Here is a 26638-nt window from a genome sequence, read left to right as displayed (position 1 = left end):
GATTTTTTTTTTCTCCTGGTAGAAAACAAGAGAGAGAAACAGAGCGAAATAAGCAAAGATAATTGAAGCTTCCTGCGGTGTGGGGGGAACAGGACTGGAACCTGGGGTATAGGCATGACAAAGAAGTGACACTATAAAAAAAAAGTGAGGTATTTTTCCAGCCCTATCATAATATTCCTAACTTCTATAACTTTCATCTATCTTCTACAAAAGTGTACCTCTTATTTATAGTTTCATTCCACTCTGAAATTTTTTTGTATTGAATTTTTGAATTTTTATTTATAAAAAGGAAAAAGCTGACAAAAACCATAGGATGAGAGGGGTACAACTCCAAACAGTTCATACCACCAGAACTCCATGTCCCATCCTACACCAGAACTCCATGTCCCATCCTATCCCCTGATAGCTTCCCTTTTCTTTATCCCTCTGGGAGTATGGACCCAGGGTCATTTGGAATGCAGAAGGTGGAAGGTCTGGCTTCTGTAATTGCTTCCCCACTGAACATGGGTGTTGAGAGGCCAATCTATACTCCCAACCTGTCTTTTTTCCCTAGTGGGGTGGGGCTCTGGCAAAGGGGGCTCCAGGACACATTGGTGGGGTTGTATGACCAGGGAGGTCAGGCTGGAATCATGTTAGCATCTGGAACCTGGTGGTTGCAAAAAGAGTTAATATATAGAGTCAAACAAATTGCTGAATAATCATGAACCTAAAGTCTGGAATATTGCAGATGAAGAGATGGGGAGGGGTGGGTCTCCGTTTTGTAGCCATTTTGTAGATAGCCAGTAGGCATTATTTTAGTTAAGTCCTTAAGGCATGCAGTAATGTCATATATTTGAGGTTTTTCTTGTTCTCTAATGTGCAATTGTATGGCTATGAGTTTCCCTCTCAGTACTGCTTTAGTTGTATCCCAAGTATTTTGATAGCTTGTATCTTCATTTTTATCTGTCCAGGAGCATTTAAATTTCTTGCTTAAGTTCCTCTTTTACAAAGTGGTTATTAAGCAGTATTATGTTATTGAGATTCCAAATTCTGTTACTTTTAGTAATTTTCTGTTTGTTGTTGAATGTTAGCTTTATTCCACTCTGGTCTGAAAAGATGCTTGGGATGATTTCAATGCTCTTGAATTTTTAATGCTGTCTTTGTGGTCTAATATGTGGTCTATCCTTAGGATGTGCTGTGTGGATTTGAAAAAAAAACGTGTATTCCAGTTTTTTTGGGTGAAGAACTCTGAAAATGTCCAGGAGGTCTAGTCTGCTCATCTCTTCAATTAATTCTCTTTTTTTCTTTGTTGATTCTCTGCTTAGTTGATCCAAGTGTGAGAGTGGGATGTTGAAGTCTCCCACTATTATAGTATTATAATTGATATATTTTTACAGTTCTTTCAGTAGGTGTTCAATGTATTTAGATGGTCCCTCATTGGGTGCCTAGATGTTAATATTGTTAAATATTGGTTGATTTATCCTCTAATCATTATGTAATAGTCTTGTCTATCTTTTATCACTTTATTTTTTTTTAATTCTATTTAGTTAGCGAGGAGAATGGCTGTTCCTGCTTCCCCACCCCCCACCCCCCTGTGGTCCTGTATCCTGTATGGTAGTTTTCCATACTTTCACTTTAAGCCTGAGTTTGTCTTGTTGAGTCAGGTGGGATTATTGTAAACAACATATGGTTGGGTTATGTTTTCTGATCTATTCTCACACTCTGTGTATTTTATTGGGTGAGTTTAAGCCATTGATATTTATTGATATTATAGATTTGATTTTGGGATCGTATAATAGGGAGAGGTCATTTGCTGAAGCCCGTCGGCTAAGATAGAGCCGTCAGCACGAGTGGAAGAATATCCCCAGTCTTGGTGATGACTATTAAAGTCTCCAACTTAAACGGCTGGGTGATTTGGGCTAGGCAGGACCTCATTATCCCATGAGGCACTGGGAGGCTTATATACGTTGACGAGATGAATAGTTCCAATAGTAATGGAGTCGTAGAAGGTCGAAGAGGCCGTGTGGTAAACGTCCGCAAGACACGATTTGGCGTAGATGGCTCGGCCGTGTTTAGGATGGAGATTATAGCATATTAAATCGAATCCACTGATGGTGAATCGAGCAGCTTCATCGACTGCTATGTGTGTTTCTTGTAGGCAGATAACATCTGCCTGATGCTGTATTGCCAGTTGACCAATAAGAACGTGTTTGGCAAAGGACAGCCCCTCAACATTAAGTTGGAGGACTCGAAGAGCAGGACCAACAGCTTGAAAGCTGTCAGGAGCTGCTTGTTGCTGGCTTTGAAAGTGACTGGGTTCCATGTGGATTCAGTCGGCTAGGAAGGATCATCAGTCAGCTAGGAAGGATCGTCAGTTTCCCCAATGAACCAAGCTGGTTTCCGCCCAGGAAGATCTACCAGCGAATAAGCCCTGGCCCTCTCAACTTACATTGAAAATGGATTCCAGAAGAATTTAAAGATGGGTGCTGTCTTTGTTGATCTCACAGCAGCCTATGACATGGTCTGGCACCGTGGTCTCCTAGTCAAGATCTCAAGATGCCTGCCTCCATGGGTGGCCAACACTATATCATTTCTTCTCCAAAACAGAAGATTCCGGGTGCATCTGGGTGACAAGTCTAGCAGATGGAGACTTGTCTCAAGTGGCCTCCCCCAGGGCTCTGTTCTGGCTCCTACGCTATTTAATATTTACATCAATGACCTCCCAGAAACTTCTTCAAGGAAGTTCATCTAAGCCGATGACATCTGCTGTGCAACTCAGGCATCCAAGTTTGACATCCTCGAGGAAACACTCACGAAAGACATGTCTCTGATATCTGATTACTGTAAAAAATGGCGACTAATCCCTAGCACTGCAAAAACGGTATCATCTGTTTTCCATCTACACCATGCCTCGGCCTCGCGTGAGCTTAATGTGCAGCTTGGCGATATGAGAATCCGGCATGAAGCCCAGCCAGTCTATCTTGGCGTTACTCTCAATCGCACTCTGTCATTTCACAAACATCTCATAAAAACTACAGCAAAGGTGGGTGTGAGGAATAACATCATTGCAAGACTGGCCAGCTCCTCATGGGGCGTGAGCGCTTCCACACTACGATCATCATCTCTGGCATTATGCTATTCCACTGCAGAATACTGTGCCCCAGTATGGTTCCGTAGCCCCCATGTCCACTTGGTCGATTACAAATTATATTCCTCCATGAGGATAATTTCTGGAACCATCCATTCCACCCCGGTTCCATGGCTGCCAGTTCTTAGCAACATCGCCCCGCCAGATATTCATCTGGATGCGGCATCATCTAAGTTCATTTCCCACGTCTACACTCGACTAGACCTGCCAATATACGCGGATATCTTCGCCCACGCTGTCCAACACTTGACGACTCGTCACCCAATCTGGTCTCCTACACCTACACTGAACTTCTCTGTTCCAGACTCTTGGAAACAGAGTTGGCAGTCAGCTGAGGTAAAGAACAAACACCTCATCACAGACCCCTGCAAGCATCAACCCGGCTTTGACCTAGCACGTTATGATTGGGCCCTCCTCAATCGCTATCGAACAGGCCATGGCCGGTGCGTGGCTATGTTCCATCACTGGGGAGCCAGAGACAACCCGAATTGCCCCTGTGGCTACAGACAGACTATGACCCACGTAGTCAATGACTGTCACCTTTCCAGATTCAAAGGAGGTCTCAAAACTTTACATCAGGCTCAACCTGACGCTGTTGACTGGCTACGGAAGAAGGGCAAACGCTAGAAGAAGAATAGATTTGACATATTGCAATGTCATTATTCAACAAGTTTTTATTTGCTCTGTTATATGGCAAGTGTTATAGTGATGTTCTTGATTATAATAGGTCTTTTAGAACCTCTTTCAGGGCGGGTTTGGTGATGGTTGCCTTCTGTAACTATTGTCTGTCTGAGAAGGTTTTGATCCCTTCATCTAGTTTGAATGTAAGTCTATCTGAATATATTATCCTTGATTGAAACCCTTTTTCATTGAGGGCTCAGTAGATAACTTGCCATTTTCTTCTGGCATTTAGAGTTTGAGTGGAGAATTGTGCTGATAGTCTTATAGGTTTTCCCTTGTATGTCATTTTTTGTTTTTTCTTTTGCAGCTTTTAGGATCTATTCTTTATGCTTACTTCTTTTCATTGTAACTATGATGTGTCTTGCTGTCTTCAGGTTGGGGTTGATTCTGTTTGGGACTATCTGGGCCTCTTGAATCTTACTGTCCTTTCTGTTGCTTAGGTCTAGAAAGTTTTCATCTATTATTTCCTCAAGGATATTTAATTCCCCTTTCTCTCTTTCTTCCTCTGGTGGGTCAATTATGGGAATGTTACTTCTTCTTAGATCATCCCATATGTCTCTATTGTTGTTTTCAGTATCTCTCAGTCATTTTTTTAGCTCTTTTATCACTCTCTTAGTTTTCTATAGCTCATCCTCTGTCCTCTGTCTGGCTAATTTCGTTTTCTGCTTTTGTTAATCTGCTTTCCCTTCCCTCAGTTTCTTTCTTCAGTTCAGTTATACTTTTAGCTTGTTCTGTTAATTGGCCTTTTTTTATTCTTTTTTTTTTTAGTATTTATCTATTTATTTCATTTTGTTGCCCTTGTTGTTGTTTATTGTTGCAGTTATTATTGATATTGTTGTTGGATAGGGCAGAGAGAAATAGAGAGAGACAGGGAAGACAGAGAGGGGGAGAGAAAGAGAGACACCTGATTCACTGCTTCACTGTTTATGAAGTAACTCCGTGCAGGTGGGGAGCCAGAGGCTCAAACTGGGATCCTTAGGCCAATCCTTGTGCTTTGTGCTACATGTGCTTAGCCCGCAGTGCTTAACCTGAGGTGCTACTACCAGACTCCCACTAATTGACCTTTCAACTCAGCTATTACTGCTTTCATTTCTCTAATTAACTCGAGGTAGCTAGGGTTTTCCTTGAGTGTCTCATCTGTTGTTTCCTTATTTCTGATATCCCTTTCCTCCACAGTTGTCTTCATTTCTGTGATTATTAGGTTTATTATTGCTTGTGTAGTTTTCTTTTTTTAATTTTTTAAAATATTTATTTATTTGTTCCTTTTGTTGCCCTTATTTTTTTATTGTTCTAGTTATTACTGTTGTTGTTATTGATGTCATCATTGTTGTACAGAGAGAAATGGAGAGAGTAGGGGAAGACAGAGGGGGAAGACTACTGTAGACCTGCTTCACCACCTGTGAAGCGACTCCTCTGCATGTGGGGAGCCAGGGGCTCGAACTGAGATCCTTATGCTGGTCCTTGCACTTTGTGCCAGGTGCACTTAGCCCACTGCACTACCGCCTGACTCCCTGCATACTTTTTTTATCTGTGGTTACTTCTGACTGATTTGCAGTTTCTTCTAGGCTTCTGCCCTGATTCATTGTGGTAGTAGTTTTGTTTGCTCTTAGTTTAACTATTTTTTTTAATGATGTGTTTTTTTTTCTGTTGTATCATTCTTCTGTTGTTGTGTTTTGAGTACAAGCCATGCTATACTAATGACCTTTCAGAAATGCAGTCACCAACCTCAGAAATTACAAAAATAATAAATGAAGCAAGGATTAATTACGGCACCCCGTCACGAATTCCAGGGAGCCTGACAGGGTCATCTCCTCTGGACCTGCATTCAGACTTCAAGGAAGCTGGGAAGGAGGATGAGAATGGGTCAATGCATTATCCCCCCATTATTGTTACAAATAATTATACTGTCACAATTGATTAATAACACTTTGGCAGTTCCTGGTGGGAATGGAGAGTCAGAAGGACTCCTTCTCCCTTACATAGGGGCATATTTGAAAGTTACATTATGAAAGTGGAGAAGGTGGGTGAACATAGATGGACAAAAGAAGTCATGTTAAGACCTGCCCCTCAAAGAAAGAATGCAGAGATTGAGGCCTCCCAGGTACAAGTTGACATATTGAAACAAAGAAAGATTAATAGTTAAACTGTACCAGATCTAGATGAGCAGTGGTCCACGACTAGGCAAAGATCCGTTTGCCCCCCATAGAAGATTTATGATAGAAATAGCCCTCCACAAAAGTCAAAAACAATTCTGAGTATGACTTCCCCTGAGAACAGGGCGATACTAAGTATTGTTTACAGAAATAGGGGAGTAACATGTAGCCTGCCAAAGCCACAAGACTATGATGCTTATTGATACTTCCTTATGAGCTAGTTGTTTAGGCAACCTGAATGTAACCTGAAAAAAGTATAAAAGCTAATGCAGTTTCACTATTAAAATGAGTCCAGATTTACCCTCCAATAGAGTGTGGTGTCTATCTGTTCTCCCTTACGCTGACTCCTGACCCACCAGGGAGGTTGCCTTAGAGACACCTGACACTCCTGCTGCTCATCTGCTGTGGTGGTCCGTGGCAATTAATACAGTTCAATCATTACCAGTTAGCCAGACAATACCTCCAGACCAAGTAAAAAAAAAAAAAAAAAAAAAAGGAAGGAAAAAGAAAAGAAAGGAAAAAAAGAAGCAAGAGTAGAAAATTATGCAAATCTACTCTCCAGTATAAATTCTAAGGATAGCAGTAGGAGAATGGAAAGTAGAAAAGAAAGCTATAAACACACACACACACACACACACACACACACTCCACTTTGATTCAGATTCTCATAAAAAATATTTCACAAACGAGTGCCAATGAATTCAGAAAACAAAAGAAGGAAGAAGAGAAAAGAAAAAGAGCAGGGGAAGGACAGGGATTTCTTTTTTTAATTAGCTAGGAGGAGAGAAAACAGAGGGTGGAAGGAAGTGGGAGAGAGATATAAGTTCCTCCCACAGTGGATAGGACACCCAGCCACTTATCAAAGGAAAAAGCAACAACAGTGAATTTTGGTCAACCTGAAGAGGAGGGAAAAGGGACACTTGTATATAATAATAGTAATAATAAAATAAAATATAGGAAAAAACCCTAACAATCAGTCTGCAGCTTGGACTGCTCCAGATTAGAAGCACACAGCCTAGTTCCCTTTCTAAACCAAGCAAAGACAACCAATAATAAGCATCAAAAAACAAAACAAACAACAACAAAAAACCTCCACCTACTGTTTCCTAGGCAGGACTGAGGCCCTGACTGGTCAGGAATTCTGTTACTCAAATAGATCTCCAGCACCCTTCAAAAAAAGGAAAAGAAAAAGACAAAGGCTTGGAATGACACCTCTGCTGAGCCAGGAATCTTGGTAATAAAGTAGCTCCACAGGAAGCCTGATAGGAGCAGCTGGCCAGCCCTTTGGAGCTAGTTTTGGGGATTGGGGAAGGTGAGAGTGTGAGTTCAGAAATAATCAAGCCAAAGATTTTCCTTTCCTTGTCCTTTTGACCTCTTTTTGCCTGCCCAAGAGTGGGTTATAGGACTCTTTTTTAGTGTCACCCTGACCCCTCCCTCTTATTCACCCTTTCACAGATAGCTCACATATCCTACTTTCTCCAGAGAATCCCAGGTTGTAAGCTACTTCTTTTTGGAGATCTCACCAGGTGTTGTCTCCAAGTCTCCATTTTGGTTTTGCCTCTTTCGTTTTTCTTTCTTTTCTTTTCTTCTTCTTCTTCTTCTTCTTCTTCTTCTTCTTCTTCTTCTTCTTCTTCTTCTTCTTCTTCTTCTTCTTCTTCTTTTTAATTTAGATGGCACTAGAGTTATTGCTAGGGCTTGATCCCAGCATAAAAATAACAAACGCAGTAGTACTTGCAGCCATTTTTTTCTCTTTTTTTTCTTTTCCTTTTTTTCTTGTTCTCTTTCTCTTCTTCCCTTCCTTCTTTTTGTTCTCTCTCTCTCTCTTTTAAATAGAGACATTTCTCTCTCATTTTTAAATAGAGACAGAGGGAATTTAGAGAAAAGGGAAAGGTAGAAAGAGTAAGACAAAGAGAGACACCTGAAAAACAGCTTCACCTATTTGAAGTTTCTTCCTTTCAAGTGGGGACAGGTAGCCTGAGCCAGGGTAGTCAATCACGGTAACTTGAAACTCTTTTCTTATAAAAAAGCAAAGTATCTGCTTACACAAACTTGCATTTTTAATGTAGCTACTAAGAATGTAGGGCATAATGTTATGTCACAACATGGATAAATGTTATATATAATTATTTAGAGGAGATCCTAAGAATTATCATCACAAGGGAAATAAAATTAGTTTTTTGTAATTAAATAATGTGTTGGATATTAACTCATTTTGTGGTAATCATTTTATAATTTATGTGAGTAACATTCTTGTTAAGGACCTTAAGCATATGGGAATCAAGGGTGTCTTATATCTCAATATAGGTAAATGTCAATAGGGAAATTCATCTTTAATTATTGAGCATGGATTTATTTTATATGAGATACAGTTTTTTTTTTTTTTTTTTTTTTTTTTTTTTTTAGAGAGGGAGACTCTAACTAACACTTCCTCTCCACTATTCCAAGCTTTGGGTCCATGATTGCTCAACAATTTGTTTGGCTTTGTATGTTAACTCTCTTTTCAGTCACTAGGTTCCAGATGTCATCAGGATGCTGGCCAGGCTTCCCTGGACTGAAGACCCCACCAATGTGTCCTGGAGCTCTGCTTCCCCAGAGATCCACCCTACTAGGGAAAGAGAGAGGCAGACTGGGAGTATGGACCGACCAGTCAACACCCATGTTCAGCGGAGACGCAATTACAGAAGCCAGACCTTCCACCTTCTACAACCCACAATGACCCTGGGTCCATGCTCTCAGAGGGATAGAGAGTGGGAAAGCTATCAGGGCAGGGGGTGGGATATGGAGATTGGGTGGTGGGAATTGTGTGGAGTTATACTCCTCCTACCCTATGGTTTTGTTAATTTATCCTTTCTTAAAAAAAAAAAAAAAGAGAAAAACTGAAAAAAAAAGAAAGAGAGAGAGAATCTAAAGAATCCCTTTCTGGTATGTGCAGCAGCAAGGATCAAACCTCTGCATTCAGGGTCCTTGTTCTATCAATAATACGTTTCTGCCCACTAATTGTGGGTTTCCAGAAAATGAGTCTAAATAATGGTGACTCTTTTTCTGGAATATGAAAAATTTCAAGTGGTTTACACCATGGTTCAATGTTGATGACAAAAAAAGAAATCTGTAATAGTATCAGTAGTGCTGAAACCAGAGTATTTATACCATAACGATGGAATACACAGTACTACAGGTAAATTTATCATTTATTCATATAAATGAGTAGAATGATATAGTTGATGAAGGTAGTGGAGTCAGAGTTGGGTGAACCACTAACCAGTTGCCATGCTCTTTAGAATTGTAAGTCTTGTTGCTAAGAAGTTAAACTAGATCATAATAAGGTGACAGATGAAAAGGGCCTTGTTTTTTTATCATGTAAAAATGTCAACATCTTTACTCACAGACACTGGTTGTACAAACTCTCTATGGCAGGGTTGTAGTTAGAAAATATCATGAGAATGATTCATACTTCTTCTGGTAAGTGATTTAGGAATTAATCTCTATATGGGAAAAGCAGGAATATTGGTGTACACATGAACAAACACAAACAAAATACAACTGTCATTTTTTCTGATCCTGAGGGTTTTTAATCTTCATTATATCCTACCCCATGCTAATTTATTTGTGAGGTGCAAAACTGGGTTTTAAAAAGACTGCTACATATATGTTGAAAAATAGTAAACTAGGTTATAAGCATAAAAATGGGAGTGTTTACTTGGGTCCAGAGATTTACAAATTTGCTGAAGATATCAAGATGAAAAATTGTAAAAAAAAACCAGTGTCTGCCAGTTTTCTTTGAAGTTTTGTAGGACACTCACACTATGTCACATCATGAATGAAAAAGTTATATTCTCTCAGGAGGTGTATCCCTGCAATCATTGCACAAAATAGTGTTATAAGGACAGTGAAGTCTAGCTCACATATACTTGAAGTTCACTTTCTTATTTCTTACAAGATGTGATCCTAGAAATGAATTCTGATGGACTTATTTATATCAGTTAATATTTCTCAAACACATTACACTATTAATAAATAATTTATTTCTATTACACTAGCTATAAGTAATTAACCATGTGTTTATCAGAAGCTGTCTGGATAGCAGATTAATATGCTAAGAATATACCCACAATATAGAAATATTTTATTCATTTACTGATCTTACTTTCTTCTGTTGGGAACTTGGTATTCCATGTAACTCAACTTAGTGTTAGTAAATCCTTAGATACTACCAAAAAATCAGCTTAAAACAAGACGTCTACCAGCTACATGCAACAACAAAGCAGAAAAAAGGGAACATAGGAGAATTTCTATTGAATATGCTCAAGATAAAAAAAAAAATCCTGGCTTTGTAATTAAACCACCATTGTTAAATTTCAAGAAATAAGTGTTTTTTATTAAAGATTTTGTTTTTTAAATTGTTTTTCAGTCTTTATTGGATAGAGACAACCATGAATTTCTATTGTGTAGAGACAAAGAGACACCTGCAGCTCTGCTTCACCGCTCGTGAAGCTTTCCCCCTGCATCTGGGTACCAGAGACTCAAATATACATGTGTTGTAACATGTATATTCAACCGGGTGCACCACCACCCAGCCCCTCAAATCTCTATTAAATATACTCAAGATAAAAAAAAAAGTTCCTGGCTCTGTAATTAAACTACCATTGCTGAATTTCAAAATTAAGTGTTAACTCAATAGATTTTAAAATAGCCAAATGTTCTATGTCATGCTGAGAAAATGTATAGTGAGAGTTTATAAATAGCATGGACCAAAAGAAGAATAAAATGGCTGCAGTAAATGTCTTTATGAGCTTATCATTTCCAACAAAGATCAAGCTACTCAATATTTCTAAATATTTTTATTCCTCTAAGGACAGCTTCTTTTTATTCACAGATGTTTTTAATGGAAGTTTGCTATGGCAGTTGTGAAAGAAAGAAAAAAAGATCAATGTTATTTGGTTTATACTTGAGATAAAAAAAAATTGAATGAGAGTAAGTTGAGTTTCAATGAGATATCTCAGTGTTAGGAAACTGGATTTACATGCCTTGGACCCAGATTTGATACTAGAGACCACCTGGTCTTTCTTCTCTGGTCTTTCTTCTCTATTATTTTTCTCTCATGAAGATAAATAGATAAGTCTTTCTGAAGTGATGATATTAAAAATTAAAGATACCTTCATGTACTTGATTATTTGAAGATATGATTTTAATGTAGTATAAAAGTTGTGGTTTATTTGGAGTTGGGCAGTAGCACAACAGGTTAAGCTCTCAGGGACCTGAGTAAGGATTCTGGTTTGAACACTCTGGCTCCCCATCTGCAGGTTTCGCTTCACAGGCTATGAAGCAGGTCTGCAGGTGTCTTATGTTTCGCTCCTCCTCTCTGTCTCCCTCTCCTCTCTCCACTTCTCTCTGTCCTTTCTAACAAAGACTATATCAATAACAACAACAATAGTAACTACAACAACAATGAAAACAACAAGGGCAATAAAAGGGAAAATAAATAAATAAATAAATTTTAAAAAGTTGTAGTTTATTTTTTCTATGTAAGAAAACAGTCAAGGAGATATAGTGGCAATTGGTCAATGGGTAAATTTTGCTGAAAATAAGTTATAAAGCTGAAATAAACTTGTTAGTTTATTTTTATTGTATTGTAAGTATACTTATATTTGTGAAATAAGGATTATGGAAAATTTATGAATGTGAATAAAGTTATTTTTGTATAAACATTAATAAGTAGATCTGATGCTTAGTCTTTCAGATTTGTGGAAGATTGGTTTAGCTGTTGGTGTTAGACTAAGAATGACTGAATGAGATGATTACCAGTTTAATTATTTGGAAGAGGTTTTGGTAATCCAAGTTCGTCATAATCAGATGTCAGGTCTGTTTGTCCTCCTGGGATTCTGAGAATGGAAATTGTTGGGTACATGATGATTAAGTAGAATAAATAGGATGGCATGCTTTTTGATTATATAAATAGAGCAGATGTTGTTGTCATTCTTGAAGAAAGAATATCCCATCATTGACTAGAAAATAATTACAAAGAAAGGGATGCAATTATTTTAAAAGATTTAAGCAGAAATGAGTCCAGAGTCTTGGAAGAATAATTTCCTAGGCCACTGGAGGAAACTTCTACATTGTCTTTTATTTCTCTCTCTCTAAAAGGAAAAAAAGACCTGGTAAAATTGAAGTGTGCACATGCAAAGGCATAACTCCAGAAGAAAAAAAAAGAACATAACAATTGGTATCTTATTGCAATATCACAGATTGAAATGATTTCAGAGGGTAATTAGGATGTTATAATCATTTTTGGAAGACTATATTAAAGAATAAAGAAATAGTGATATATTTATATAGTTTTACCTCTCTCCACTTAAGACAATATGTAATTAATCATTAAAAAATTAAAAGGAAGAATATTATTTTTACATCACAGTCCAAGAGTCCATTCTCTAAGCACAATCAATCATCACCATTTCATCAAAGCCATACTGTTTTGGTCACAGGCATTGGGACACCTAGTAAAAGTGCATGTGTGGTCAAAAACAAAGAACAAGACACAAGCTACCAGGTCATACCTGCTGGAGGTCAATTCACAAAAGGTGAAACATTGTTGCAGGTATCTCTACACCTCCTACTATTTTCTCTGTTTTTAACTTTTAAAAGAAAGAAACAAGTGATGGACAAGAAAGAAATAAGGAAACAAATGTTATCCAGCATCTGTGGGCACATTATGCATGCACTAAGCCATAGTGATAATTCTGGTGATAAAAATTATATAAGTTGGTTATATAAATGCTCATATATACTAACATATTTAAATAATAAGACAGTGCAACATACTATAAATGTCCTTCATCTCTGTTCAATAAGTGTCAACATGCCAAATTTATTGTTACACTCATAGTATCACTCTATTTCAACATGCTTTCAGATCAAATGAAATACAGTAAAAGGACTCATGTTTTTAATCAAATGATAATTCTATTTATCAAATTACTTTGATTTTTTCTTATGCCTTGGTTCCTTCACAATCACACTTCAGTCTCTGCCTTTTTCTGTTTTTTATTATTTTTGGTATTATTTTTAGGATAGCCATTTTACTGGTCTGACACTACACGCAGAGGAAGATTAGTCAAAGTCAGCACTGCACACAGCCTCCTTACAGAAGAGGCAGGACAGTTATGCTTCCTGCCCTGCAACCTAGAAGCTGTCACCAATGGCTCCAAATGCTAGCTGCATAATGGCTGTGGCTGAGGCCTTGGTACATATGAGACATACAGTCTTGCTGTTCTGGATGAAGATCTTTCTATTCCATTCTGGACTGTCCCAGTTTGGGCACTCTCAAAGTCAAGGTCTCCCAGAAGTGGTGACACCCTTGAAGATAAACACTGGTGGAAGCATGAGACCGCCAGGCTGGACCTCTTACAGTTTGCATTTTGGAGGCCAGACACTCATCATCCACATGAAAGTCAACAAGAATTTGCTGGCTAGACACATGCCAGTGTTCACCTACACAGACCAAGGTGCTCTCCTTGAGGACCAGCCCTTAGTCCAGAGTGACTGTTTCTACCATGGATATGTGGAGGGAGACCCAGAGTCCCTCGTGGCCCTGAGTAGCTGTTTTGGTGGTTTTAGAGGAATGCTCCAGATACATGACATTGCTTATGAAATCAAACCTCGAAATCATTCTAGTACATTTGAACACCTGGTGTATAGAATGGAACGTGAGGATACATCCCCACCCTTGAGATGTGGATTGACAGATGAAGAAATAGAATGGCAGCTAAAGGCTCTAGAGAGTGACAATTCCATTTTGATGCAGAGTGGGTATGAAGGCTGGTGGACCCACAGGCGGTATTTAGAACTGGCAGTGGTGGTGGATAACAACAGGTATGTTCATAGCAACAGCAATGCCTCAAAAGTGTATGCTGATGTATGCATTGTTGTGAATGGAATAGCTTTCTTTTTAAAATCACTGGATGTGGAGGTGATTTTTACTGGACTTGAGATATGGACTAAACAAAACCCCATGCCAACAGTTAACATACATAAGCTCTTAGTAGATTTTTGCTCGTGGAAGAAAGGCAGCTTTACTACTCGTGTGCCACATGATATTGTTCATCTTTTTGTAAAGCAATTTTACAATGACCTCCTTGGCGTAGCATATGTAGGAGGATCATGTATCATTGACTATAATTGTGGAATTGATAGATTTTGGAATGACAAGCTTCAAGAGTTTGCTTTTTCTGTGTCACATGAGCTGGGTCACAATTTGGGGATTCGTCATGATAATGACACATGTACATGTGGTGATTCACACTGCATAATGTATGCAAGTATATTGAATGCTACCAAATTCAGCAACTGTAGTTATGCTGCATTTTGGGGTCTTACCACTGAGAAAGCAATGTGTTTGTGCAGTCCACCAAAGCATGATCAAGTCTTCACATACCCACGCTGTGGAAACCATGTGACTGAGCCACAAGAAGAGTGTGACTGTGGCTCCTTAAAGTTGTGTGCAAAAGATCCATGTTGCCAGTCAAATTGTACTCTGAGACCTGGGGCTAACTGTTCCTCTGAACTTTGCTGCAAAGACTGTAAGATCTTGCCAGCAGGCACAGTGTGTAGAGCAGCAGAAAATGTATGTGATCTCCCAGAATGGTGCAATGGGACATCCTATCTTTGTCCAGAGGATGTGTATGTTCAGGGGGGCATGCCATGCCCAGGTGGTTACTGCTATGAAAAGAGATGTAATAATCGTGATGAACAGTGTGAGAGAATTTTTGGTAAAGGAGCCAAGAGTGCAAATGACAGATGCTACCAAGAGGTGAATACCCGAGGTGACCGTTTTGGTCACTGTGGCCTCCACGAGCATACGTATGTAAGATGTGATGCTAAAGATATACTGTGTGGAAGAGTTCAGTGTGTGAACGTGGATAAAATTCCTCTTCTGAGTAATCACAGTACTGTCCATTGGACTTCTCTTGATGATATCGCCTGCTGGGGCACTGACTACCATTTTGGGATGACTATTCCTGATATTGGTGAAGTGAAAGATGGCACAGAATGTGGTGCAAAGCACATCTGCATCGAAAGGAAGTGTATCTCTATGTCAGATCTGAAAAGTCCTTGTTCACGAGAGTTCTGTAAAATGAATGGGATTTGCAACAATAGACAACACTGCCATTGCAATCTTGGATGGAGTCCACCCAACTGCTACTATTCAGGTGATGGAGGTAGTGTTGATAGTGGCCCAGCCCCCCAAATAACTAGCACAATTATGAGACTATTTTGGTTGCTTCGTTTAATACTTTTTTTGTTAGTTGCATTAATTTTGATTTGTTTCAAGTACTGTGAAACAAGAACATTAATGAAGGATGCTGAAGAGATGAAAAAGATCAATGAGGTAACAGAAGCCAACAAGAAGAAAGAAACTGAAAACACCAAAGAGACAAAGGAGAGCAAGCACATACAGATTATTGATCCAAAAGAAAGTGATCCGACTAAAGAGAAAGAAAAATCTCCAGCTCCACTTAAAAGAGCAAAATCAGCATCTATGAATCAGAAAGGATTGCAAAGACAGAAATCACAAAGATCGGAATCCCTAAAACTATGAACTTTTCTTTGTATGAAGTCTAGATTCCCTGAAATAGAATGTTGCAACATGTGTCAACTTTCATTGATAGAAAAGTCCAGAGATTTTTTTATTGTTTGGGTTCATAAGTATTCTCTGTTAAACAATTCAGAAAATATGCCAGCATATATTCACTCTGCAGTTTTGGAATATTTTTTCATGTAATTAGACTCTCTTTTTGCCTCTGAAGCAAAAGCATAACTCATAGATGGTGTGTATGTTTATTCAGTTTGGTGTATTTTGGTTTAAAACACATTTCTTTTTTTAAAATTTACTTATAGAAAAGAAACACTGACAAAACCATAGGATAAGAGAAGTACAACTCCACACAAGTCCCACCACCAGAACTCTGTATCCCATCCCTGTTTGTTCTCTAGCTTTGTCACACAGGGAATGGGAATTTAAAAAATCACAAACCTCCATTGCCAATTCTCTCCGTAATTTCTTTTGCCAACAATTGAGGTAAAGTGTAATTGGAAGTCTTTATAATCTTTGAGGTTAGTCATGTCAGTGCAATTTATATATGACTCTCAGCTTGGTACCACTAATACTTTCATCCTGTTGATTACCTCTATGTATGTTTGTATTTATCTAATATATATGTACTCATATATTATTTATATTACATAATGTTTTATATTCATATACTGTGGACTTATTTTCTATTTTTTTAAAGAATTTATGAATTTAATGAAAATTAGAAAATAAAATTATTTAATAATATAAATACAAAAGTATTTTCATTTTAAAGAAAATATTATGTTTAAATTTTAGTATACAAGTGATGATTACTTGAAATGTGCAATGTGTTTAGGTAAATTCTAAATATACAGAGATAAAAGAAACAAATGATCATAATTACCTGATATATGAGGAGAATGCTTAGTATCCATCCTACAAAGATTGCTGTAATGGGCTTAGGTGGTAGCACATCTGGTTGAGCATTCACGCTACAATGCACAAGGACCCTGGTTCAAGCACCTGGTTCCCACCTGCAGCGGGACAGCTTCACCAGTGCAAAGCTAGTGGTTTGCTGGTGTCCTCTCTCTCTCCCCCACTTTGTCTACCCCTCCCCTCTCCAACTCTATCTCTATCCATTAAATAAAATATTAAAAAATGAAGATTGCGGTGATTATTCTTCTATAGGTTGATTATCTACTACAAATACCAAAGGTTTATATATATACTTTTTTCAATTATTAATTTATTTTTATATTACAGAATTACATGTAAATAGGGGTTTTAATCCACACCATTCCCACCACCAGAGTTCTGAATATATACTCTTCCCATTGCAATCCACCACAATTGCTCTAAGGTTGTAGACATGGGCCAACCATCTTCTCTACACCTATCTGTCCACATTAATATATAATTGCCTCCCACTTTTTTTTCTGACTCAGTCCTCTTTTCCTCACAGGTCAATCATGACATCATAACTATCTTTATATGTCCCTCTCCTTTTCCTTCTGTCTCTCTGGGTACTGATGGAGCTGGAATGCAGACTCCTCTTATCAGTTCTCCTGTGTTGAGGATATGGATCAAGGTTTTTTTTTATGGGGAGCAGAAGGTAGGAATTCTGGGTTCTGTATTTGCTCCACCACTGTTCATGAGCACTGACAATTGATCCATACCTTCAACTGCCGGGCTAGTGTGGGGGTGCCTTTTCCCAGGCATGTACTCTCTTGGTTGCAGGGAACTTGATCAGAGCCAGTCTTGGCTGCTACTCACTCATTGATTGGAGGGAGATGACTCATGGACAGAGCTCTTGGTGGTGAGGCGATTTGATTCTTTGTTGATCAGAGAGCCCAGGCTTTTAAAGGTCAGACCGAGAAGTGGCAAATAGAAAGTGGAAATGGCTAGGAAAGGGGCTGAGAAAGGCAAAAGGGAGCTGGGAAAGGTAGGAAATTCCTTAGCAACTGTTGCGAGGGTTTTAACTGGTAGGATCAATAATACCCTGCCGGCAGGGAGGGTCTTAGGGTAGAAAGAAGATAGATCAAAGGAATGGAATGGGTGGGGATATTTCAGGCAAAAAAAGAAATGATTATGTAGATAATAAGGGAGCAGGCCATAGTATCAGGAATACAGGGTGCTTTGTGAGGCAGGGAGTCTGATAAGACGAGGCAAACCTTGGGGTTTTTTTCTTTTTCCCTCTTTGCTCAACCTCTCAGTAGAGAGAGAAAGTCTGACAGGATGGAAGTTTCCACAAGTCAAACCCTGCCAAGATCAACCACATCCTCACAATTTCCCTACATTCAGCCTGTTTCTATTTTTCCCTAGTGGGCCAGAGCTCTGGAGATTCCAGGGTCCAGACAAATTGGTGAGGTCATCTACCCAAAGATGTCAGGATGAAGTCATGGTAGCATCTGTAACTTGTGTCTGGAAGGTGATATAACCTAAGTTAAGACAAAATGGTTAATGAACAGGAACCAAAAAGTAGGATTAGAACAGATGAGATTAGGGATTTTAGGGTAGAAGAAAGCTAGGAAACCTTTTTAGGTATGTTCCTGGGGGCACACAACTATGGTAATTTTTCTTGAGTTTGGTAGCTAGCCTGATGTTAGATAAGAATATTTTCTGGGGAGTTGGGCAGTAGCAGAGTGGGTAAAGTGTAGGTGGCACAAAGCACAAGGACCAGTGTAAGCATCCTGGCTCCCAACCAGCAGCGAAGTTGCTTCACAAGTGATGAAGCATGTATGCAGGTGTCTACCTTTCTCTCCCTTTCTCTGTCTTCCCCTTCACTCTTCATTCCTCTCTGTCCTTTCCAACAACAACAATAATAACTACAACATTAAAATAACAAGGGCAACAAAAGGGAATACATAAATAAATAAATATTTAAAAAAGAACATTGAAAGAATGATATCACAGTAGATAAAAGGGCTAGAAAGCTGGATTAGAGTTGGGAGTAGCCCCAGTTCTTGAAAAAAAAATCTGTGGCTAAAATTAATGTTTACCTCCACCCACTTGCTCCAGAGCCATTATATTTATTTAGTACCAGGTCCTGTGTGACCTCTAAGTACCTACTGGTCTCAGCTTATAGCTCATGGTTACATCTGAGGCACATTACAGGCTACACTCATTTCAGGACCAGTATTTCTCATAGGCAGGGCAGGATAACCCTTCAGAGACTTGGCTATTTCTCCTATCATTGCTTTATAATGAGGACAAGGTCCTGAGAAGGCCCACATGATGCTGTTCCTGATGGAAGTGACCAGTGATGGTGGAGAGAGGCATCACTTTGAGGTCTAGGCCTATCATATGTGTGTGGGAATCGAAGGATTTTCTAACTAGGGCCCCAGATGATAAGGTGGTATAATATTGACTAAAAGGGCCATTATTAAGTGGGCCAGTCTCTTGCCCTTATCCAACTTTTGTAGTCTTCTCCTTATCTTATGATCTTAGACTATCTCTCAGTTGTTTAGCATTGAGTATCATTTGTTTAGACCAGTCACAATTACGTTTTTGGGATCTGTCTTCTCTCTTCTAGGTTGCACAGCTAATTTGGTCTAAGTCTAATCAATTAAATAATTTACTATGCCTTCTTTAGGCTCTTTGACCACTATTGAGCACTTTGATTTTGAGTTATATAATTGCCCTTTGCTTATGGATATGTGTACGCTTATATCCAGTACCCTAAACCCTAGCCTAATCCAGTATCTGTTATTTAGTTAAATGATGTGCCATCTAATGTGGATGAAGGTTTCCCCATGTGTTAGGAAAGGTCTCACCAGATTTGAAAAGTTGTGAGGTTGACTTCTCAGGCTAGGTCTCTCTGGTTACAGTCCACAGTAGTATTGCAGTAGCAGCATAATGTAGGGTGGCAGCACCAGTAGCTATTTTATTGAAAGCAAAAGAGGTGGTATGGTGCTAAGAAATCATAGAATAGGAATATCAAGAAGTACGGGCATGTACAAGAGGTACCAGGAGAGATGAGATTCTTAAAGAAAATGCAAGGGGGTTCTTATAGTTAGAATTAAAATATCAATAATTAATTATTACTATAACCAGGTTAGTTGGGGGGTATTTTTTCAATGATAATCCAATGGTTAATATCTATATTAATATACTTGACTTCACTGTGCTTTGAACCCTTTTAGAGGTATCTGAACTTCTTTGTATTTTAGATACATTTATTGTAGAGAGCCGTTTATTGAAGAAAGCCTCCTTCTTCCATTAAATGCTTTGGGCCCCCTTATCACAGTTTAGATGTCCATAGGTGTGGGGATTTATTTCTGGGCTTTCAATTCTGTTCCACTGGTCTGTGTGCCTATTTTTGTTCCAGAACCATGCTGTTTTGATGATATATAATATAATCAAAACATATAATATAGTTTGAGATCTGGGAGTGTGATGCCTCCATTTCTGTTTCTTTTCCTCAAGATGGTTTTGGCAATTCTAGGTGTTTTCAGGTTCCAGATAAAAGATTGTACTGTTTGTTCTATTCCATTAAAGAAGCTTGGTGGAACTTTGATGGGTATTGCATTAAATTTGTATATGGCTCTGGGGAGAATATTCATTTTGATGATATTTTTTCTTCCAATCCATGAGCATGGGATATCTTTCCATTTCTGGGTATCAGTTTCTCTTGTCCAAGAGGTTTAGTCTGTCCATCTCTTCATTCTATTCTCTTGTATCTTTGTTGATTTTCTGCTCAGTTGATCTAAGTGTGAGAGTGGGGAATTAAAGTCTCCCACAATTATTGTATTGCTACTGATATATTTTTGAAATTCTTTCAGTAGGTGCTTGATGTATTTAGATGGTCCCTAATTGGGTGCATAGATGTTAATAATTGTTAAGTCTTCTTGGATGATTGATCCTCTAATAATTATGTAATAACCTTGCCTATCTTTTATTACTTTATTTAATTTAAAATCTATTGTGTCTGAGTTGAGAATGGATGCTCCTGCCTTTTTTTGTGGTCCGTTAGTCTGATGACAGTTTTCCATACTTTCACTTTAATTCTGTGTTTATCTTGTTGTGTCAGATGGGATTCTTGCAAGCAGCATATGGTTGGCTTATGTTTTCTGATCCATCCTTCCACTCTGTGCCTTTTGATGGGTAAGTTTAAGCCATTGACATTTATTGATATTATGGATTTAATGTATTGTAGTTCCATTGTTCAACAAATGTTTGTTTGCTCTGATATATTTTAAGTATTATAGTGACATTCTTATTTATAAGAGGTCTTTTAGTACCTCTTTCAGGGCTGGTTTGGTGATAGTTGCCTCCTTTAACTGTTGTTTGTCTAAAAAATTTTGATCCCTCCATCTAGTTTTAATGAAAGTCTAGGAGGATATATTATCCTTGGTTGAAACCCTTTTTCTTTTTTTTTTTTTAATTTTTTATTTAAGAAAGGATTAATGAACAAAAACATAAGGTAGGAGGGGTACAACTCCACACAATTCCCACCACTCAATCCCCATAACCCACCCCCTCCCATGATAGCTTTCCCATTCTCTAGCCTTCTGGGAGCATGGACCCAGGGTCGTAGAGGGTTGCAGAAGATAGAAGGTCTGGCTTCTGTAATTGCTTCCCCGCTGAACATGGGCGTTGACTGGTCAGTCCATACTCCCAGTCTGCCTCTCTCTTTCCCTAGTAAGGTGTGTCTCTGGGGAAGCTGAGCTCCAGGACACATTGGTGGGGTCTTCAATCCAGGGAAGCCTGGCCAGCATACTGGTGGCATCTGGAACCTGGTGATTGAAAAGAGAGTTAACATATGAAGCCAAACAATTTGTTGAGCAATCATGGATCCCAAGCTTGGAATAGTGGAGAGGAAGTGTTAGGGAGGTACTCACTGCAAACTCTAGTGTACTTCTGCTTTCAGGTAGATATTTTGCAGTAGTTTATGGATACATGTGCACATAAGCTCTCTCTCACAGAAACTGGTGTATTTCTAGGTTATGGGACTTTGTTAGAAAGTGAACTACCTGAGATGAAATTAGAGTGTACTATAAAAGGAAAGGTCTCACCCGAGTAACGAAGTTGAAGGGTTGTCATTCCACACGTGAAGTCTCTGGATACAGCCTGAGGTGAAGCATGTTGAGGTGGCAATCGTTGCTTTGGTTAGGTTGTGATCGGTGGATGCATTATTTGGTTTGGATTGTGAGATGCATACGTGAAAGTGGGCCCTATCCAAGGGTTCCAGGACTGGGGGAAGTAGGGGCTCTATAGTGAAGATGTGAGGTTCCTGCTGTCTTAGGGTTCAAAAACACAATCGATAGTTAATATTATCATCACATTATTTGTTAATTGGGTTAACTTTGAGAAGTCCTTTTGTTATGGTTTGCTGTACAGTATCCAGTATCTTATATATAGCTGTGCTATTGAATGCTTCTAATCTACTTGGTCTAGGCTTTTGAGAGAGTCCGCATATCAAATACATAGCCTATATATTAAAAAGATTCAGTTTGTCTTTTGAGAAACTTTGAGACATACAATTGATTTCCCCCTCTCATATTAATTAACTACTGATTTATATGTCTACATTTTGCTAGGAGTGTACATAAACACCATTCCCACCACCAAAGGACTGTGACCCATCCCTCCCGCCCACTCCCACCCCCCACTGGCCCAGGAAGCTACATGTCTACCCCTCACCACTGGGTTTTTACTTTGGTGCCCTACTTACAATTTGATCAGGTCCTGCTTTTAGTTTCCCTTTCAGATCTTCTAAGTCAGCTTCTGTTGATGAGTGGGATCATCCCATACTCATCTTTCTCTTTCTGACTTAGTTCACTTAACATAATTCCTTCTAGCTCTGTCCAAGATGGGTCAGAGAAGGTGGGTTCATTGTTCTTGATAGCTGCATAGTATTCCATTGTGTATATATACGACAGCTTTCTTAGCCACTCATCTGTTGTTGGGCACCTGGGTTGCTTCCAGGTTTTAGCTATTATGAATTGTGCTGCTATGAACATAGGAGTACATACCTCTTTTTGGTTGGGTGTTATGGAGTCCTTGGGGTATAACCCCAGGAGAGGAATTACTGGGTCATATGGAAGGTCCATATCTAGCCTTCTGAGAGTTTTCCAGACTGCTCTCCACAGAGGCTGTACATTCCCACCAGCAATGTAAAAGGGTTCCTCTGTCCCCACATCCTCTCCAGCATTTGTTGCTGCTGTCCTTTTTGATGTATGCCATTCTTACAGGAGTGAGGTGGTATCTTAGTGTTGTCTTAATTTGCATTTCTCTGACAATCAGTGACCTAGAGCAGTTTTTCATATGTTTGTTAGCCTTTTGGATCTTCTCTGTGGTGAATGTTTTGTTCATTTCCTCTGCCCATTTTTGGATGGGGTCATTTGCTTTTTTGCGGCTAAGTTTGCTGAGCTCTTTATATATTTTGGTGATTAGTTTCTTGTCTGATGTCTGGCATGTGAAGATGTTCTCCCATTCTGTGAGGGGTCTCTCTGTTTGTTTAATAGTTTCTTTGGATGTGCAGAAGCTTTTCAATTTGATGTAGTCCCATTGGTTTGTTTCTGCTTTAGTCTTCCTTGCAATTGGGTTTGATTCATCAAAGATGTCCTTGAGGTGTATGTGGGACAGTGTTTTACCAATGTTTTCCTCTAAGTATTTGATTGTTTCTAGTCTGACATCTAGGTCTTTGATCCATTTGGAGTTGATTTATGTTTCTGGTGAGATAAAGTGGTTCAATTTCATTCTTCTGCATGTTTCAACCCAGTTTTCCCAGCACCATTTATTGAAGAGAGCCTCCTTTTTCCATTTAATCCTTTGGGCCCCCTTATCAAAGATTAGATGCCCATAGGTGTTGGGATTTACTTCTGGGCTTTCAATTCTGTTCCACTGGTCTGTGTGCCTATTTTTGTTCCAGTACCATGCTGTTTTGATGATGATGACTTTATAATATTGTTTAAGGTCTGGGAGTGTGATGCCTCCATTTCTTTTTCTTTTCCTTAAGATGATTTTGGCAATTCTAGGTGTATTCAGGTTCCAGATAAATTTTTGTAGTGTTTGTTCTATTCTCTTAAAGAAGCTTGGTGGAACTTTGATGGGTATTGCATTAAATTTGTATATGGCTCTGGGGAGAATATTCATTTTTATGATATTTATTCTTCCAATCCATGAGCATGGGATATCTTTCCATTTCTTGGTATCAGTTTCTATTTCCTTGAGTAGCGACTCATAGTTTTCAGTATACAAGTCTTTCACTTCTTTGGTCAACTTTATTCCTAGGTATTTGATTGATTTTGCTGAAACAGTAAATGGGAGTGATTTCTGGATGTCTTCTTCTTCAGATTTAGTGTTTGCATAAAGAAATGCCACTGATTTTTGTACATTGATTTTGTAGCCTGATACCTTGCTATATTGCCTAATAACTTCCAGTAATTTTCTACTGGATTCTTTAGGTCTTTCTATGTATACTATCATATCATCTGCAAATAGTGAGAGCTTGACTTCTTCCCTTCCAATCTGTATCCCTTTGATTTCTTTCTCTTGCCTGATTGCTATGGCAAGAACTTCCAATACTATGTTGAAGAGTAACGGTGACAGTGGACAGCCCTGTCTAGTCCCCGATCTGAGGGGGAATGCTTTCAGCTTCTGTCCATTGAGTATGATGTTGGCTGTAGGTTTGCTATATATAGACTCCACTATCTTGAGGAATTTCCCATCTATTCCCATTTTTTGTAGAGTTTTGAGCATGAATGGGTGTTAGATTTTGTCAAAGGCTTTCTCTGCATCTATTGAGATAATCATGTGGTTTTTGGCTTTGCTTTTATTGATGTGGTGAATGACATTGATTGACTTACGGATGTTGAACCAGCCTTGCATTCCTGGGATGAATCCCACTTGGTCATGATGAACAATCTTTTTGATGTGTTGCTGTATCTAGTTGGCCAAGATCTTGTTTAATATTTTGGCATCTATGTTCATCAGAGATATTGGTCTGTAGTTTTCCTTTTTTGTTCTGTCTCTATCAGCTTTTGGTATCAGGGTGATGTTGGCTTCATAAAAGGTGGAAGGGAGTATTCCTGTTTCTTCAATCTTATGGAAAAGCTTCAGAAGTATGGGCATTAACTGTTTCCGGAAAGTTTTGTAGAATTCGTTTGTGAAACCATCTGGTCCAGGACTTTTGTTGTTGGGGAGATTCTTAATAACGGTTTCAATTTCTTTGTCTGTGATTGGTGCATTAGATTTTGTCGTTCTTCTTGGTTCAGTTTTGGAAGTGCATAGGTTTCTAGGAATTGTTCCATTTCTTCCCGATTCTCTAGCTTGGTGGCATATAGTTCTTTATAGAAGTTTCGCAGGATTCTCTGGATTTCTGTGGTGTCAGTTGTGATATCTCCTGCATCGTTTACAATTCTATTTATTTGAGTCTTCTCTCTTTTTTGTTTGGTGAGTCTGGCTAGGGGTTTGTCAATTTTGTTTAATCTTTCAAAGAACCAACATTTGGCTTCATTGATCTTTTGTATGGTTCTCTTATTTTCGATGTTGTTTATTTCTGCTCTAACTTTAGTGATTTCTGTCCTTCTGGTTGCTTTAGGGTTCCTTTGTTCCTCTTCCTCTAAGTCCTTGAGGTGTGCAGTAATGTCGTTCATTTGGGCTTCTTCTTGGTGTTTAATATGTGATTGTATGGCTATAAGTTTCCCTCTCAGTACTGCTTTAGCTGTGTCCCAAATATTTTGATAGGTTGTGTCTTCATTTTCATTAGTTTCCAGGAACATTTGAATTTCCTGTTTGAGTGAGTCTCTGACCCAGTGGTTCTTAAGGAGCATGTTGTTTAGTTTCCAAATTCTATGTCTTTTAATAATTTTCAGTTTGTTGTTAAATGTTAGTTTTACTCCGCTGTGGTCTGAGAAGATACTTGGGATGATTTCAATGCTCTTGAATTTATTGATGTTGTCTTTGTGGCCTAACATGTGGTCTATCCTTGAGTATGTGTTTTGTGGATTTGAAAAGAAGGTGTATTCCAGTTATTTTGTGGTGGAGGAGTCTGAAAATGTCCAAGAGGTCTAGTCTGTCAATCAATTCATTCAATTCTCTTGTATCTTTATTGGTTCTCTGCTTTGTTGATCTGTCTAAGTGTGAGAGTGGGGTATTGAAGTCTCCCACTATTATTGTATTACTATTCATGTATTTTTGAAATTCTTTCAGTAGATGCTTAATGTATTTAGATGGTCTCTCGTTGGGTGCATAGATGTTAATAATTGTTAAGTCTTCTTGGCTGATTGATCCTCTAATCATTATGTAATGTCTTTGCCTATCGTTTATTACTTTATTTAATTTAAAATCTATCGTGTCTGAGATGAGAATGGCTGTTCCTGCACTTTTTTGTGGACCGTTAGCCTGTATGATAGTTTTCCATCCTTTCACTTTAAGTCTGTGTTTATCTTGTTGTGACAGATGGGATTCTTGCAAGCAGCATATGGTTGGGTTATGTTTTCTGATCCATCTCCCCACTCTGTGCCTTTTGATGGGTGAGTTTAAGCCATTGACATTTATTGATATTATGGATTTAATGTATTGTAGTGCCATTGTTCTAAAAAACAATTTGTTTACTCTGATATATTGCAAGTATTATAGTGATGTTCTTGTTTATAAGAGGTCTTTTAGTACCTCTTTCAGGGCCGGCTTGGTGATGGTTGCCTCCTTTAACTGTTGTTTGTCTAAGAAGGTTTTGATCCCTCCATCTAGCTTGAATGAAAGTCTAGTAGGATATATTATCCTTGGTTGAAACCCTTTTTCCTTCAGGGCTCGATAGATATCTTGCCACTCCCTTCTGGCTTTTAGAGTTTGAGTGGAGAAATCTGCAGATAATCTTATGGGTTTTCCCTTGTATGTGACTTTTTGTTTCTCTCTTGCATCTTGCACCTTGATATCCCTTCTGTTTTTCAGGTCTGGGAAGTTTTCTTGTATTATTTCCTCTAGAATGTTTGCTTCCCCTTCCTCTCTTTCTTCCTCTGGCAGGCCAATTATACGAATGTTACTTCTTTTGAGATCATCCCATATGTCTCTGTTGTTGTTTTCAGTGTCTCTCAATCTCTTTTTAAGCTCTTTCACCTCTTTCTTTGTTTTCTCTAACTCATCCTCTGTCTGACTAATTCT

General features: G+C 38.7%; 2 protein-coding genes across 2 annotated transcripts in view; both read left to right on the top strand.

Moving 5' to 3' along the window:
• The first annotated feature begins 9374 nt into the window (after positions 1-9374).
• Positions 9375-26638, top strand: part of LOC103127616 (disintegrin and metalloproteinase domain-containing protein 29-like) — a 47026-nt gene continuing 29762 nt past the window's right edge. The window contains exon 1 of the mRNA XM_060186430.1: positions 9375-9420. The gene's annotated coding sequence lies outside the window, so the exon portion shown is untranslated. The remainder of the gene's footprint in view (positions 9421-26638) is intronic.
• Positions 12472-15556, top strand: LOC103118093 (disintegrin and metalloproteinase domain-containing protein 20-like). Its single transcript, XM_007528270.2, has 2 exons — positions 12472-12539; positions 13028-15556. The coding sequence occupies exon 2, from the start codon at positions 13157-13159 to the stop codon at positions 15554-15556; it is 2400 nt and encodes a 799-aa protein (XP_007528332.2). The 5' UTR covers positions 12472-12539; positions 13028-13156.

Source organism: Erinaceus europaeus, chromosome 2 (assembly GCF_950295315.1).
Source record: "Erinaceus europaeus chromosome 2, mEriEur2.1, whole genome shotgun sequence".
In the NCBI taxonomy this organism is placed as follows: domain Eukaryota; kingdom Metazoa; phylum Chordata; class Mammalia; order Eulipotyphla; family Erinaceidae; genus Erinaceus; species Erinaceus europaeus.
The sequence above is the reverse complement of the archived record's forward strand: the minus strand, read 5'-3'. Positions and strand labels throughout refer to the sequence as shown.

Excerpts from the sequence above, each read along its gene's own strand:
- LOC103118093 (XM_007528270.2), top strand. The coding sequence starts at position 13,157 with ATGGCTCCAAATGCTAGCTGCATAATGGCTGTGGCTGAGGCCTTGGTA.